The sequence below is a fragment of the Gallinula chloropus genome (genome assembly GCF_964237585.1).
Source record: "Gallinula chloropus genome assembly, chromosome: 1".
Lineage (NCBI taxonomy): Eukaryota > Metazoa > Chordata > Aves > Gruiformes > Rallidae > Gallinula > Gallinula chloropus.
The window spans coordinates 143,158,804-143,177,352 of record NC_140085.1 but is presented as its reverse complement, the minus strand read 5'-3'; the positions used below and the strand labels follow the sequence as shown (position 1 = coordinate 143,177,352).

General features: G+C 41.9%; 1 protein-coding gene across 1 annotated transcript in view; it reads right to left on the bottom strand.

Annotated features, from left to right (window-relative positions):
* TMEM131 (transmembrane protein 131) overlaps window positions 1-17,974 on the bottom strand; it is a 105,691-nt gene extending 87,717 nt beyond the window's left edge. The window contains exon 1 of the mRNA XM_084279098.1: window positions 17,801-17,974. Coding sequence (XP_084135224.1) covers window positions 17,801-17,960 — 160 coding nt within the window. The 5' untranslated portion in view covers window positions 17,961-17,974. The remainder of the gene's footprint in view (window positions 1-17,800) is intronic.
* Window positions 17,975-18,549: the final 575 nt, after the last annotated feature.

Below are 18,549 nucleotides of genomic sequence, written 5' to 3'. Positions count from 1 at the left end.
CATGCCTATTATTCTCTGTTCAAAAAACCCCAAATTATATATTAGATGATACAAATGGGGAACTCTCATATTTTAATTTAGGGAGAAATCCAGAATGAAGCTACATTTCCTCATGCACCTAATGTATTGCACATTTAGCAATCTCAATTTAATAAAAGAATTTATCATTAGGAGCACACCTTCCTAACAGTCAAAAGGAATCACCTCTGCGAATGGGCTTTTTGGCATTCTTTTGGTTTCCAGCTTTCTTCTTTGGAAACAAAGAATACACAGTATTTGACTGTGACATCAAGCACAAACAACAAATTAATTACAAAACTACTGTATCTATTTATCAACAACCAGTAAAACTTATAAGGGCATTTCATCACATAACAAATTCTTAGTATTTTCCCCGAGGCATTTTAACCTGTTTTAAGTAGGGTACACAATTCTTCCACGAGGATAACACACAGAGAAGCTCAGGGAAACTAGCCAGAGCTTACTCCCTGAGCAGCTGGAACTCAGGCAGCCCTTCTGCAAACCCCACACGTTCTCTCAGCCACTCTGCAGATATTTCATCTTTGTTGCAACTTTATGAACAAAGCAACAGATGTTACAGAGCATTTCGAGCGGGTGACACTGTTAAATAGAAGTGCCATTCATCATTGTATCATTTAAGAAGTGTTTTCCACGAGCAGATGACAGTGCCAGGTGAAGTCAGATGCGCTGCAAAGCTTGGCTGCTGGCCATTTGCAGCACTGGTATCTCGACTGAGACCACGATGAAGTTTCTGTGGTTCTACCTTTTACTTTGTTTTAGACTGACTTTCAAGCTTTTCTTTCTACTTTATCAGTTATTCCATCAACACAAGGAAGTGACAATACCTACACCTTCACAAGACGAAAGCTGGTGTTTGCAACTGACTTCTCAGACTCTCAATTCATGATGAAGCAACGAGTCACCTCACTCCAATGAGGCAAAGCCAATTACATTTTAAAATTTACATTTTAAAAAAGCTCCACTGACGAGTCATAAAGAATCACCCAAAGCTCTGTGAGGAGCAGCTCTCACACTGTCCTGTAAGGGCTGGAGAGAGGACAAACGCAGAGAGCAGAAGGTTCCTTCTGGGTATTTGCCCATTCCAGAATTAGCAGCAGTTGCTCACCGTTTGCGCTTGTACTACCTGAGATAAGAAAGCCCACAAACTTCTGCTGCCAGTCTAAAAATAGTCTTTTCTGTCCTTTCACACAAAAAATATGTATGTCACCAGCAAAGCATAGGTTATTACCAATGCCCAAAGACTCTGTAAGCAATTACGAATGAGATCACTTGGGCATGCTTTCCTAGCTGAACCATTCCCCACGCTACAGAGGAAGATGACTGTTCCTGCAAAGCCCCTAACAATTCCTCTTGGGAAAACTTCCTAAAGTCTGGGCTGATACCATTGTGCTCCATTATCAGTCTCATACTGCAGCCAATACTTTAATGCTCTGGAATAGTGAACTGCAGCTAATTAAGCACTGCTGATTGTGCCATTTCAGTCACCCTTGCCACATGACTGGCAACTGCTACGAGAGGGGCACAACTTAACATTTGGGGTAGAGAAGCATTTCAGCTGTCACAGCGGGATCTGCCACTGTGCAAATCAGCAGCCAAGACGCCAAATTACATATCAAGAAAATAATTTCTTCCTGACCTAAGCACATGAAGGCCTGAATGCTGATTCTAATACTTAATAGACAAACTTTAAATGCTATTAGCATGTTGAGGGCCCAAAGAGGAATAAGGCAGAGACTCATATCCGCAGATATCAAGGCCAGGAGAATTAACGTCCCCTCTCCTCCTCACCTCTGTTTAACAGAATATTTTCTTCTAAGAGGTGCACACAGAAAACCTTTATCCTTTCAGGCAAGCTTAAGAAGCTAATTTATCAGATTCCCAAGAATCACTGACAATTTCAGTCACTCTCACCACTGGGACATTAAGTGATTTCAGGGTCAGATTTTCCCAGTTTCTAGCTTGCGTACCCTGGTTTTCTCTGTTCAGACAGCAGGTCACTACTAACAGAAGCGATTCACGCAACAGCAAACACTAAAAATACCATAAGTTTCATTTTCTGTTTCTTTGTAGCATACAGACTTTAAAGTACAACGTCTTTCCTTCAGTCAGCCTCCTAATGATAAGGTCATATCAGAAAAAGAGCTGCAAATGTAGGTCTTTCCACTTGCTCCAAAACAACATTTTCTACTGAGAACGTTTTCTAAGCTCTTCCAGACCCTTAAAAAAAAAGGCAAAACAAAAACCAGCACCAGAGCCATAATCCCTGCCCCCCAAACCACAGCTTTCTGGAACTGTAAGAACACTATGCAGCCATTACTGCCAGTAGATTTCTACATGCCTTCTCCTGTCCTTTCAAACACTATCAGAGTGCCTGAAGTAATAAAAATGGAAACTAGAGTGGCCTAAAGGGATACTGAACAGAAATTCCTCAAAGTTTAAGCAGCATCTTCACAAGTGTATACCAGCTAGCAGCCAAGTTTTGCCCAAACACATTTCTATTTTAATTGTCTCTGGAAAGTACAGACCTATAAAGCATCAAGTAACAAGAGGAAAATTTTAAAATCCTACACGTCTCTAAAGTAAACTGGAACTTCATATCAAAATCACTTTAACCAACATCAATATTTAAAAGTGCCTGAATTACACACAAGAGAATAAATACATATGTAACGTGAGACCAATGAATATGCCAAGAGTCTTGGTACACTAGGATAAGAAAAATTCTCCATGGTTCACAGGTTATGAAGCCTACTCCTGACTGGGATCTGTTTTTTAAGGTGGCTTTGCAAAATTTTTTCTTTTCTTTAGCCACTGTCGATATCTTAATTTCAGTAGGAACATATATTCTCACATATACGCTTACAAAACCACTATTCTAGAATACTTAGTTCTCCTACAGTGCCTTCATTTATTTTTACATTAATCATCATTATACATGCTCTTACATGCTTGGAAGAGCTATTTTCTCCCTTAACATGTCTAAGCCAATTTTCTTAGAAGCTGTAGTTCTACACCCTGGTATGATCTAGTCTATGAATTTTCCCCAACCTCTGGGAATAGTGTCCCAACTTAATAAAACTAGGCCATATTGATTATTTAAATCTCTCCTCATTCAAGCCAAGTTTTTAGAAGTTCAGTTTCTAACCCTTTGTCTTAATGACTAAGCTCACTTCAAGGCAACTATAACCACATGAGTCAATTACAACGTGCTAGATGTCATTCACTTCTGTCTATGTAACTGTAATTACAGCATTTGTATCACTACTGGTTAAACAGCACAACTAAAACTGGATGAGTTGGTTTTAAAGCTTTGACTACAAATTAACTGGTTATGCACAATCGCACAATTTCAATCACCCTGAACAGTGGAAAATTGAGCACCATGTGAACTACAGGCAGGTGGATACATGATATGATATAACAATAAAACAACATTATTAGGAAAAGCAAATTACATTGCAAAACATTAAATACTAAACAGATCAAGAAAAACTGTATTATGCTGTATTACAGCCCACCATATTTATAGGCTTCAAGAATGCAAAAGTCTGGTGAGCCTCAAGAAACACATCCTAGTTCAGTGTTCAAAACAATGAAAGCTGTTTAAAGAAAAGCTTATTCTCCAGGACAGGAGAGTCAGTGTAGCTACCGGGCTGAATCTCTGCCTGCATCCCAACAGGTGGCTGGCTACTGGGAATCTAAGAGATCATTCTCTTACAGTGAACCTCAGGCAGGGGGCTCAGAGAGGAGCACCAGCCAGCACGCTTCCTTTCCAGCTAAATCCTCTTCAGCTTACACAGTCACTTCGTTTGTTTCTTTTCCAGTAGTCCATAACGAAGGGAAATGGGTAATTTTTCCAAGGGACCACAGGAAGAGCCATCACAGCCAAGACAGTAAATACGCACAAACTAATAAAGATCGTATGTGAAAGTAACTCACTTTGAAGTCTTTTTACACAGAAATATACAAATTCTTTTTTCTTTCTAAAAACCCCTCACTGCCATTCCTCAAAGAGCCATCTTGCTAATTTTTTTACTTTCTGTTTACATATTAAGACAGCTGAAGTAGAAACATTCCTAGACAGTAATTTAATTATATCAAACTAAAAACCCATACACTAAGTTAAATAAAAAAAAAGATAGAATTTTCATTTAAAACCTCATTTTATACTACTGATTACAAAAAATTCTCAAGTAAGTTCACATGCATCAACTTATGCCCAAGTTAATACAAACGAAACAGAGACAGTACATCACTTGCACCGTAATACCCGAGTGCATGACTCACTATTCCACAGTGGGGGGGAGGGGGGAGAAAAAGGTCAAATAACTGGCATTTTACTGCACACAACACTAAAAATTTGATGGCATATGCTGTTTACCCAACTAAGTCTGCATACAATCTTTCACTACCTTACTTGTGTCATTTCTGACTTAAGATGCAAGACAGACTTCTTCACACAGCAAGGTCCTTTCCTAGTAAGGACAGCTGCTGCGCTGCGTTCATCCACTCATCCTTTTTCCCCTGAGTTAAGGCTGATGCAGATTTTTAGGAATCTGGTGATCAATTCAGTTTTTAAAGCCAGCCCCAAAACAGAAAGTGACAGTGCAGCTGATTCTGAACAGGCAGTGAAATTTAATCCAGGAAAGGAAGAAAGCGTGTCTCCACCCTGAAGATGCAGTGCACACACCTCACTCACCACGTTTGTTTCACACTTCAGAAGATGCTGTAACTGTCTGAAGGTTTCTTTTATGGAGTTTGCATGGATGGGTGTGTTGTGTAATAGATATACCCTTGCAATAAAACCAGAGAAAAATACCTAGAAGCAAAAAAAGCCCACTGAAAGTATCATTTACTACACCTAGCAGCCCTCTTTCAGCTGTTACTTTCTCAAGAAAATTATCTCAGATTATTTTAGATGGGCAGAAAAAGGAATTGCACATTATGCAAATTCCTCTATTCTCAAATGCCTATTCTGTGCTCAGTCTCTATTTCCACCTTACAGAACTTTGCATTTCATCCACTTCAGCTACAGCAACTTTTTTTTTTATCTGAATCTTCTGTAGTAAGGGGGTTAAAAGTTATCTGCCACTGATCAAAATGGTCTCTTTCAGGTGGTAACAATAAATATCATAAAACTTCTCCTAAGATAAAAAAATCAAATGCTACTTTAAAATTTACTACATGCTTTAAAATACCTATTAAAAATATTTGCTTCAAGATGGTGCTTTACTTTTAAACATTTCAATAATTTCATTTGTTCCTCCAAATGCATTTAATTGCTGGCTCCAAAAAACTTCTCAGGAAAAAATATCCAATTCTGTTTTTTTCATTAAGATTTGAGTGTGTCTGCATGTATGAAGGAAAACAACTATTTCAATAACAAAAAAAAAAAGAAAAGGAGAAATAATTCTTTCATCTGGAGAAGGCTTTAGCACACATTATTTTTAAGGCAGAGAGAACAATACTTCTAACACTCACGGAAACTTCTCATAAATCATTTAAAGAGAGGAGAAAATTTAAAAGGATGTTAAAGGAAAACCCAACATCTGCAAATAGCATCCCTTTTTCTGGCTTTGGGCCACAAAAATTATAATTTTCGTTCTAATTATGGCAATTTTAAATATTTTTAAATTTCAATACGCTAAATTAGGTTACACCTTTATACATTTTTAGGTATTGACCTTACAGATATAAAATTACTTGGAACTAGCCTCAAAAACAAGATAACCTGTCCTGCAATGAGAGAGGGAGAAGCAGCAGCACCTCCATACAACTCTTAAATCCTCACCACACTTCAATTTTCAAATCTTAGATCAGAAACTTCTAATTCGAGCAGTAAGTTTTACTCATACAGCACTGCAAATTCATGTGTCCACTACTAACATGAACCTTCTGGAACACTAACTTTTTCAGCATCTAGAAACATTTAAAATTTCATTTACAAGAAATGGCAGTAAGTTCATAGCTTCTGCAGCCTCGGGAGAACAATGCATTAGCTGACAATAATTGTGACTATTCCCATTAACATCAGCCTTCCAAACTTGCACTCCTATGAAATCAGCCACTGAACTGACCCGTGAAACCCACCTACTCAAAAAAAGAGAAGAAAAAAAAGAAAAAAGAAAAAAAAGGAAAGTTTATGCTGACACAGTGTAAACACCTACTTAAAACAGTACATCCAGGCTGATAAATGACAGTAATAAACCCATAGAGAGCAAGAATTGTTGTGTACATTGTAGAAAGGAGGAAGGGAAATGAGATTTTTTCAGTTTCAAAAAAAACCCCACAGAAGAGCAAGACAGCAGCGCCAGACAGGTACCTCCCAACACCTAAATGTCTTGCTGGCAACAAGAATGCAATCAGGTAAGAGCTACAGCTGTGCTCTGTGGACACTGCTTAGTTTTTCAATCCCTGCTCCTAGCTTGCTACCTGCTACAGATGATGCTCTGCATCACACCCCTTTACAAATGTTATGGCACAGCAACAGCTGCCTGCCCCTCTCCTATTTTTATTTTTTTTTACTCACTTTTTTAATAGAAGAGCAAGGGAACTTGGACAACACACCAATTTAGATTTTGCTGCATAACACTTGCAACTTGGTTATGGCTAAGTTACAACTGGACAGAAGCAGCGCTAGGAGCAAGGAGCACAGTAGCTCTGCCCTCTCCCTCCTCAGGTGGACACTGGAAGAAGCTCTTCAGGCTGGAGGACAAGTAAAAGAGCAGCACGACAAGGCTTAATCAGCTACCGTAGAAGGTCTATAAACACAATGAGCAAAGGTCAAGAAAAAGTACGAAAAGTCTAACATTAAAGCCGCAGTGTTAATGATGTGGCAGCAATGCTACTTATTGATCACTGAGCAAAGCAGCCTGTTGACTTGCCATGCAGGAGCACAGGCCAGCACTGACCACAATGGCTGATAAAAACAGAAGATAAAAGGGTGGAGAAGAGCAATTGCAGCAATTTTTGAAAGAAGATAAAATACAGGGTGAGAAGAATGAAACATCACAGGGAAATTCAGGTTGTGGGGGGGATATTTAACTTCCATAAGCTACATACAATGTTTTCATTGAGAAATTAAAGGTGGATGTTGTTGTATGGAAATTAAATATTTATGTATGCTTAACTGCAGAAATTCAATCCACCCAAAACACCTTGGAAGTACCTTTTACTTACTACCCTTCAAGAGTAAGCAACCTCTTCTGCGCAGAGTCTTTCAGAAACTGCTATCATGACCTAGGTTGACACCCACACAACACATCACGGTATCACCCAGTAATTCCAAACCCTTGGGCTTAGTTACAGAATACGTTTCAAAGAGACATCTAACTCTAGTTTAAAGATTGCAAGTACCTCACATTGCTAAGTTCCCCCTCAACTAAGACAACAGTTAATTATCTTCACTCAAAAATACCTCTCACTTCCACTTTGAGAGGCCTAGGACCAACTCTCAACCCAAACGTGCACCTTTGCTAGATTAAATGACCGTTCAGCACTAGGGTTTTTTTTTCCCTATACAAATATTTTTAAAGCACGATTAAATCACAGTAAATAAATATTTTTTAAATTTAATTTGTGTTCCTTACTCTAATGTCTTTTTCTCTAGAGAAATTCAATTTATTCAGGGGAAGAATTTATGGGACATCAAGTCCTGGAACTCTGATGAAATTTTCGCTGATGAACTGGAAGTTTGTTTCAGTCTTTTCTCCATCAGATAATGATATTCAGTAGTACTAACTGGCAAAGTAACTTCATCTGCAAAAATTCAGGCCCTGTCGATGACAGCAGTCTTTCCTTCAGCAGCAGACATAACCAGGTTTCCCCCAAAATCAAGGAATTTAATCACCTTTTCATTATTTTGAAAGATACAGTTACATTCAAGTTATTTGGGGAGATCACAACCTAGTTAAGCTACATGAAAGGCAACTGGTAAGCTACATGATGATACAAAATTAGCTATATCATAATCTAAAAGTTCCTTGCATACCTTTCTTATCTTATATTGAGGAGCAACAATTTAAAGTGCAAGTGTGTCAGTGCTTTCTATCACCAAATTAAGTGGCAGAACAGCTGGTTGCAAGGGTCTTGCTAGATAACGATCACTGATGCCCACTGATGGCTCCACAGACTGAAGTTACACACAGGTCCAGAACACCAAAGCAAACATACTAAAAGGAAATGGTTTCCAGTAAAGACCAAGTATTCAGTGTCCCCTGCTGCAAGAGGGCACCAGCCAAACCTGGCAACATTCAACATCCAGATCTCTCAGTATTTCCTCAGACATATGAGTTGCACACATTCTTAAGTATTACTTTAATACATCTTGTATATTAACGTGTCAACCACAATCCAATTTATTGTCATATTACCAGCAGCTAGCAAAGATGGAAACTAATGGTTGTATTACCCTTTGCATGAAAGAGGGGATACAAATATTCCTGTGGAAACAAGATTTTCTAGAGAATGAAAACTAGGGGACAAATAAAGCCTATGTGATGCACGACTATAGAAACAAGGAACGGCCAAAAGGGCCTTTTTTCATTCTATGATCATATTTCTCCAGCGATTCAGTGACACATGAAACTTCCTGGATCCAATTACAATCCACTTCTATCTAAATTATATCTAAATTATTACTACCATAGAACTGATTTCACCATGGAGGTACGTGAAAACCCAGAATTCTCCTGTCTTACAGGGAGAGATTCCCATCAGTTGTGTCAAAGTTATTCCAACTTCCAACCTAGTTTTTAAGATCACAAGTGAGACACAAAACACAGAGACAGAGCAATTCAGGGTAGATTGGACCCTAAATGCCATCTACCTCAACCTTCTGCTGAAGCACGAACACTGCATTTGGGCCATGTTGCATAGGCTTTTGTTTAGCTGGGCTTTGAAAGCCTCCAGGTCAGAGATTCCACCACCTCTCTAGGGAATCTGTTTCAATGCCTGGCTGGTCTCATAGTGAAATGCAGTCTCATGATATCAAGACAGAACATCATAGTGATCCTCACAAACGAGGAGTTTGTGATCCAGGCAGGAACTAACCCGAGTAGGCACATGCCAGTGCTGTGCTGCATGTATGGGCTGGCCTTCAGGCGGATGCTCTACTGCACATACCCCTCCCCAGCTGCAGGATGAGCCTGCAGGCAGCTCCCACTTGCTACATGGGTGGCCTTGCCTTTATCCAAAAGTGCAGCTACAAGTTCTCATGTGAGCATCTGTTCTGCTTGATAGTACAAATTATTGATAGAGTTGTTTTCTACTAAAGAAATCAAACAACAGCTTGAAACACCATTGGAGGGTAACCTTTTCTATGGGTGGGGTCTGCACAGTATATTGCACAACTCAGGGTTCCCATCATCAAAACAGATGTAAGATTATCTACACCGTTCTCTCTTTACAGTGTTAGCTCCAATAAAAAGCATTTTCAATTATATAACACAGTGTCTGAGTGCCTTTCTTACTTAGATCATCACAGACCAGCACCTCTTGGTGCAAAACAAACTTTCCCTGTTTCACTTTATGACCACTGCCTCTCAGGCTCCTGCCATGCATCTCCATAAGAAGTCTGGCTCCATCTTTGTGGCCTTCCAGTGGGATAGAAGAGAACACAACTGGATGCAGTGGTTTAGGTGTGGTCTATTAAATACTGAGTAAACAGGAATAATCACTTTGTTCAGTCTAGTGGCTACACTCCTGTATGCTGCCAGGGTACATTGCTGACTCACACTTAGCATTTCCAAGCCTGTATGGCCTGCAAGTGATTATTCTGTCCCAGGCAAAGGACTTTCCATTTGTCCTTCTGGGATTTCATGAAGGTGCTATCAGCTCACTGCTCTGCCCTGGGAGATCCCTCAGAAACACAGCCCTGCCCTTGAGCATACTGACTGCTCCCAGATTTGGTACACTCCAACTCCAGAGCAGTGACAGATGTTAAACAGGACAGGTCCCAGAATAGAGCCAGGAGGAGCTCCTTGTAGCCAGGCTCCAAAGTAGTGCATGAACCACTGCTGGGAATAAATCAAAGCCAAATACCCTGAAGTTCATCTAGTTGCCTAGATACTTTTATCATTACCTACAAATTCCACCTGCAAATATCTGTACAGTATTTTGGTGTAAACCACTGATTTAGTAAGCCTTTTTCTGTATTGCTATATGATTTCATACTTATTACAATCTTCAGATAACCAATTTTTAAGTTCACTTAGCATACTCCATCAACATCTCAAATGAGGGACTCAAAAATCCTCTCCAGGAAGCAGATGTCACAAAAAGTACTCTATTTCTTTACTTTATCTCCGTATCAGTAACTTGAACCATCCTCAATCTGAGCCATTTTCAGTCTGCACATTACCTATTACAAAAATTTTAAAATTTCATAAGCCAGTTGCATCCAACTATGCTGAAGCCATCCAATTTCACACTGAGGAAACTATCTTGAGATGTCTCCAACAGAGTACGCCTATCAGGAGAAAGCATTCTGTTTTCATAAACTAAAGTTTCCTCACTAAAACTCTCCTCCTTGAGAGCTTCACTATCACCTCCCCCTCTACTAGGGCCCCATTCTACTTCAGATCTATGGATCTAAAGTCAAGCTGATGAACAATGGACATATAAGAAGTTTGGGGGGGGGGGGGGGTGAGGGGAAGTGTTGCAAATTATTTAAATCAATACCATGCTTGCATATAACTATTTCCTATTCTATCATCACCCCCTTTTATGGTCATTTAAGTAACACCACTGTTAGCTGTACTTCCTGACTTAAATAACAAAAAACACCACACCCTATAACGAAGTGCTGTTTGGGTTTTTTTAAGTCACTGTGTGCATTTATTGTACCAAATATGTACAGTAGATCTAGATGTTCAATGGAAAAAAAACTTCAGACAGGCATCAACGTTACGACAGATTTCTTTATGAACTATAGTTAATTGATACATTAGTCAAATTAGTACATGTTTACGTTCTGAAGTTAATTCAGCTAAACAGTTCTATTAAATAACCTTTTGTAACTTCCTACAGTACACAGACACAAGGAGCTCTTGAGTACACAGTTTCATTTCCAGTATGCCTCCTTCCATTAAATTTCATTCAGACATCCCTAAAACCATTCACTAACTACAGTAAAACTGGAGCTGTTCTTGAATGGTGCTATACTGCTATGCATGGCAGACAGTGTACGGAGAGGTATTAAAATAGCTCTATGATAGTCTTACTAAGAAGATAGAACTGAGATTTTTCTGCTACTCTTACCAAACTAGTATAAAACTCCTCAATTTTTATTTCTCCTTTTCTGAGAGTGGAATAACATTGCAACCCTTCAGCTCTTTGCTGTTTCTCCATTAGAAAGAAACAGAGAGCATGACTGCACACAACCCTAATTTAATCCCTTTAACGTTCCAGAGCACAACTTAGCCAAGTCTGCTTATCAGAAAGTATTAAAACCAGAGCTTAAAAGTGTTAAATGCAGATCAGCATCACATCCTTGCTACAGTCAGTAGACCACTAATTATTCTATGTGGACAGTTCAGAAAACAGAACTAACCAACATTCCTGCATCGCGTTACAGTTTCACCAGATGCTTCTAAGGAACCCATGTCTGAAAGGATTGTTCTTTGCCTGTATTTACAACTAGAAAGACAAATATCTCCCCTTTAACTCTCAAGGTATTGGTTCTTTCTGGTTTCCTAAATTAGACATCTACATTTTTTCTCCACAAGCTTTACAAAATGGGAAAAGGTCAGTTGGTGGTAAGAATTACTGCTTCCATACCTGGACTGCTAACAATTCTTCCATGTAAAAAGCAAACTACGTTCCTATTTCCCAATTAAACTGGATTACTAATGCCAAGGAAACCAATCGCAAAACAAAGGCCATTTCAGCAACACATTGATATAGTCCCTATGCAAGAAGAAATTTTGCATCCTCTACCTCAGCATTAAAAATGCTGGCATACTTACAAAATTTTTAGAACAAACTGAAAGGCTTTTCGAAGGAACTGTAGTTTAAAACTCAAATTTGGTGACTGCCACAGATGAATGGATGGATTGAATCGGTGGCTTCTGTAATAAGCACCCAAAGCGCTCACCTTTTGGAACCAGAGGGTAACACTGGCTGGAAGTGACCCTGGAGTCCTCCAGCCCAGCCATTCGCTCAGAGCAGGTCTGGTTAGAGCAGGCAGCTCAAGGTATTACCCAGTCCAATTCTGCATGCACCCACTCATCACCATGAAGAGTACGCATTTACTTCAAACACTCTTTGGAAGGAAAAAGACACCTTCTCGCAGCTCCTGTTGCACCCAGGTACAATTATGCTGTAGGCTGAGAGAGTGAGAGGCACCACACTGGTTAGCAGTTACTGGCAAGAGACACAAAACCAGATCTTTATTGATTTTTATTCTCGCTGAACCCACAAACACAGGAACAAACCAAACTGGTTCTAGCCTGAGCTTCAGTCACACAACTTTTACTGCTGGTTATGCATGAACCACAACTTCCACCATTGACTGTCAAGCTCCCAGCTAATTTACCCAGTTCACTGTTTGAAACACTCTTTACACTTCCAGACTTAGTAAAATACACCACAGAATTACAGTATATATTGCTTTGAGTGGAACAAAAATCCGACAGAAAGCAAATGTCCAAGCTTTACTGCAAACAGCTGGAATTTAAAAGTAACCCATACTGCAACAGTGGCAAATCAATCACAAAAATAACGCCTGAAAGCTTTAAATAAAGTAATGCCTACAGCCTTGGGCAAACTTCAGAGGGGCTTCATCATCTCAGGAGCAACAGCTATGTTAGCAGCATGTCAACTTCACGTTAACAAGTTCCTTCAAGAGCCTGCAGTCCCAAAGCCCTTACCTGCAGCCCGCTGTCCTTCAACCAACTCTAGAGGTGAGGCCACCCCAGCCTGACCCACACATGCAGTTTTACTAGAGGCCGGTGAGGGAGAAAGAGGTTGCAGAAGGGGGAACAGCAACCATTTCCGAGCTTTACACAGGCTGTCATGGAGAACATGGGCTCTCAACTTCCTGTGAGTTGCATTACAATTATTCCTTACATTTAATTTAGCCCAAAGATTCTGCAGACAAGTATGAGACCTTTCAACCCAAGCGCATGGTTAATATTTATCTTTCACAAGAGCACAGACATAGTGCAAACCTAACCAGCTTTCCCACACTTTAGTTTCAAAACCACAGTGAGACAACATGGCCAATTTTTACTCACTGTTTTCCTCACACTGTTCATACTGATGTGCTACTTCAGTTTCTAGAGTATTTTCAATTTGACTGAGGTCCTTCTTTCTTGAACACTTCTTGATTTAAGTCAGTATTTAAACAATAGCATTAAAATAAATGGTAGCATGCTTTATGTTGGTGGTAACTGTAGGCTAGGACAACCAAGCAGTATACATGAAAAGTTTTTCCTAACGTTACTTTAAACATATAAGCTTTTTCCCACATCATCATCCAGCATTAATCCACTTTTGATACTCATATGAAATACCCCAATTTGACATTTTTTATATAAGCAAAAAGGAAAAGCTACTAGACCAGGATTAGACTGAATGACAAAACCATACTCAGCAACCCAGCACACTGTTCTACTGGCAACATCTCCCCTTCACCTCTTCTGTGATTATTTCAGCCACTGTTTATGCTCAGCAACTACCTTAGTTCCAAGGATGTTAGTGGAGAATACGTGAAGCTTTAATTCTAAAGAACATTCTGCATTTTCACTGACCTATCCAGTACCAAATATTAGATATTTAAATAGATTTTTTTTCCCCAGATCCAGCACTAAGATGTAACCTCAAAAGTTACAGTTTGGGATTGAACCAAGCTTAAATATCAGCCTTGCTCTAACTGCATCAATCTTGTGAACAGGTGGGTAGGTAAGAGAATAATCCAAATGGTCTCAACAAGCTTTCAGTCAGCTGGCCAGGTAAAATGCAGCACTGATTTTTTTTTTTTTTTTAAAATGCTGCTGTATAAAATGAAGATTTTTTTTTTTAAAGGAAATTGCACATTGAAAATAAATAAAGGAAAAAACACAAAACAGTTTTCAGGTAAAAAAATTAATCATGCTGACATTGGATATTTGCTATTCAAAACATTTTACTGACCACAGGGGTTGTGGTATTACTATGGCTTCCTTCAACCTGAAGCCCAGAAGACTGTTGTGTGCTCCCCTAGAAAAACAACTAAAAAAATTAACACCACCACCCTCCCCCCCAAAGAAAAAACCCTAAACAAAATCAAAAAACTCACACATGGTCAAATATAAACTGAGAGTTGTCCTCAATCCATGTGGTGATATAGAACGTGATAATTACACTAGGAAAGGATGAGCTTATGAAAAGCCTGAAAATCACGTGCATTTGCAAAAGAAACTTTTAAATTATATTTTAGTCCCTCCTAGGGGGGCAGAGGCTCTCCAAGACCAGAAGGATCACCTTATTCCTGCCATATCATTCTTTTACTATGGGTTCACAGATTCCCCAAGTGAAATAAATATTTACAGTTTTCTTCTCCCTCTCACTGGGAAACACATGGGCACCCAGAACCCAGCTAGACAACAACAAGGACAAAAAAAAAAAAAAAAAAAAAAAAAAGAAAAAAAAAAAGTCACACATCAGTGTTTAGTCTAAAATTGATGTTTAAGTTTTCTTGGCTGCTCTTGTATTTGTTCAGGTACCATACACTTTCTGCAAGTTCTATTTCTGTAGCACAGAGTGTACAGCAACATCACTGTTTCCTCGCTGAGTTTGATCTATAGCTTGCACACACAAAGGATTTCAGTTTTGTTTTTGCTGTTAGACAAATAGTAAAGCTGTTTATGTTACATTTTTACCCTCAAACTCTTTAGCTAAGATTGACATTACTGTTTTTGGTCCCCTATCTGGAACACTCCAGCATGAATCTTCTTCCTAGCAGTGAAAGCTCCAAAACCTGCTTGCTGCTCCTTCTCCACAGGAGCATGAAGCCAGCATTACTCTCTGTGCATCAGCTGTTTCTCCTCATGGACATGGAAGGTAAGAAGAAAAGAGTATCCTCCACTTTAATTTTTCACTTTATTTTATGATATTCTGATCTATTCTCTCACTTCTGTCATTCATCTGAGCACGTGCATCTGTTGATTTTTTTCCTGTTAGCAGCTTCTCTGGAATACACACTGCACTATGTCTCAGCACGGTCACCTTCACCTCCAACAGCGTAGAAATACAGCAGGAACAAGAACGTACCACCTCAGTTTCAATTCCTCTCCACAGCTTCCTTCCTGCAGCTGTAGTAAAACATGTATGCCTACTTTTGAGGGGTGGAAAGGATATTCCTGCCTACTTGCAGATTTATTTTTTTTTAAACTGTGTATTCCTATGTTTAACTTGACACAACCTGGTAGAAACTAAGGCACTGAAGGATACAGCCTGGAACACTCTCCCCCTCCTCCTGGTGAAGTAGTGTTTCGTTCTGAGCTCCTACCCTGGTCTGAACGCCCACTGGCCAAGCTGGTCCATCTCCTCCTATGCTTAGCTACTGCCCTTGCAGACTGGCACTTGGATTGTAGTTCCAGTGGGACCGGATCTCACAAGTCTCTATCTGACTTTGTCTTGCTTTAAGACTGTTCTTCTATCCAGGGCTAGAAAAGGGCATTGCACTCAGCAAAATGAAGAACTCCAAGAAAACAGTTTTCAATGTGTGATCCACATATGCAGATCATCAACAAATTCTTCTAAGGGACCCATGAGAGATTAATTTTAAAAAAACCAAAACAAACCAAAAAAACCCCCACACTAAAAAAAAACTCAAAACAACAAGACTGATTAGTAAGCTTAAATGCACTACTCATAGACTGCACTCAAGCAGCAGAAATCTTGGGAAGAAAAATGAGTATCATAAATCAGAAAAGACTGAACAAATCTTTGCTCTCTAGGAGAGCCAAATTCACTTTTTCAAAATTACAGAATCATTGTTGGGGTAAGTTTTAAGTAATAGATTGTATCAATAGGAGGAAATGGTATCAGTACAAACTATTCCATTTTCTTGAGGGATTTCAATCACATCCGTTCAAAACACTGTGAATCTAAACCTGCCTTTGTTTATCTAGGAATGCCAAGGAAGTCCATAGAGAAAAAAACCAGAATCTCTTCTACAAATGAACAAAGCCAGACTATGGCCCCAGCTGTCACAACTTCTAGGCCATGAATCAATTCCATCATACTCGTGTATGACATCACTGATAAGTTTATAATCACATGCAAGCTATTACGTGTTCAAGAACACAATCCAAATCAGAGATTTTTTTTTTAATAAAAAAGGTATTTCCAAAGAATTTGAACTTTTCTAGTACCTTGAAACGCTACAGACTGAACAGACAGACAAATTCTCATCAATGTAAGGATACTATAACTTCTTCACAGTTTTTTTAAAGGTAAAAAGCTCTGAAGACAAAGCCAAGTGAACAAGAGTGGCTGTGACTCAAAACTGTTTTTTATTATCACTATAATATCAACATCACTGTATTTGTAAAAACAAGTTACCAGGAAATTACCCGAATTGAGCCCTTCATTTAAAAGTGAGAAGCAGATCTACATTTATTCTGATACATGCATTATTAGGATGCATTTCGTCCCTCAAGTCTGGTCTGGAGACATGACCACAGCCTGCTCGGTAAGCTCTTATTCCATATTATTCTTTTTTTATTCTTACTCTGTTTCATACTCTTGAGCCTCATCTGGCCTGACACGTTTCAGTCTCCTTTCAATACAGCTTCCTCCAGCGCAGCAACTTGCTTGAACAGTAAATTCTCCGCTTAACTCTGTACTACATGGCACTTCCCTGCTGCTTTTTCACACCGCCACACCACGACTCCGCACCCTGGAAACGCTTGAAAGCCGTTCTCAGCAATGCTGCAGAATAGGCTGAGGTGTTTCGCTCGGGGCTCCTCCCCCCCGCCTTGTTAAGCCACAATGAAAAGACAACGTGCCAAAAATCCAAGGCGCTACAAGTTAAAAAGTCCCAGCCTGACTCCCACTGAAGTTTGGAGACGCCGCCACCGACCTCTCAAAGGCGTCAGGCACCTGTCAGAAGTCCGGGGAGGCGAAAGGGGCTCTCGCCGCCGCTCCCGAGCCCGCATTTCTGCCCTTTCCCAGGGCAGGTTTGCCCGCCTGTTTGGCTTGGCTGGGTCTCCAGCTGGAAGCCTGACGCAGGGAAACCAGCCCAACACCAGACAGCCCTAGGCTTTGGGGAGGGTTTTATTCCCCTTTCTTTCTTTCTCCTTTCCCCTCTCGCCTTTCTGTCTGTCAGAGGGCAGCCGCAGCTCCAGCCCCGCCGCTGTCAGGGAGGAGAAACCCCACCAAGCTCGCCCCCAGTGTCAACTGCTCCCCCGCGCCACCACACACACACACACACACACACACACCCCAGACCCGCCAGTGCGCCCCGGTAGCGGCGGGGAAGGAGGAGGGGGTGAACGGACGGACGGACGGACAGGGACGGGACACGACGACAGCGCCAGCGACTCCCCGCGCGGCAGCCGCACGGCGAGACCCGGCGGCCCCGCCGAGGGGGAAGGGGAAGGGGCGGCGAGGCCGGGAGCCTCGTCAGCCGCCTTCCCCTCAGTAAAGCGCCCGCGCCCGCTCAACCGCCGCCCCGCAATCGCCTGCGGGGAGCGCGCGGGCCGCGGCTCCGCGGCCGCCGCCGGAGGAAGCGGGGAAGGGCGAGGAAGGGAAAGGAAATCTGGGTCTTTACCTTCCTTCTCGGCCCGGGCCGTGTGGATGAGCACCGCCAGGACGAAACGCAGCGCCGCGCCCCGCCAGGCAACCGCCCACCTGCCGGCGCGAAGGAAGGCGAAGCCGTGGCAGCCGGGGCAGCCGGCGGCGGCCACCGCCGCCTCCCGCCGCGCCGTCATCGCGCTGCCGCAGCCGGTTCCAGTCCGCCGTCTCTCCGGCCGGGCCGCGGCGCGCGCGCGGAGGAACTCGGGGCGGGGCGGAGCCGGGGCGGAGCCGGGGCGGGGCGGGCTCCCCGCAGCGCGCTGCGTCTCCTGACGCGTGTGTCGCGGGCGGGCGGGGAGAGAGGGATTGGCCGGTGCCGGGCGCGCGCGTGCCCGCGAGAAGGCGCCACCAGGCGCGCACCTACTGCCGCCCCGCCCCCGGGCTGAGGGAGGCGGAGTCACCAGGCGAGGGCGGAAGCGGGTGCCATTTTAAGTGCGGGCAAGCCAGCCTTTGCTCTGTCCGGGGCAAGAGAGTTCGGGAGCGGGTGGGTTGTTTTGGTTTGTTTCGTCGCTTAAGCGTGACTTTAGGTCTTCTGCAGGTGCTTGCTGTTCCCGGTGGGGTTATCCCGTCTCTTTAGTGCTCCTTTCTCCCGGCTCTTGGGAGGGCTGGGGCATCACTGTCATTGTTTCTGTGAGGAGGGTGTCGGGCCTTCTCCTGCCCGCATTCAAGATGGTGGCGGGAGGGCGATTGCGTGCAGGGCTGCGACGCGCTGGCCGGCCGCGGCGG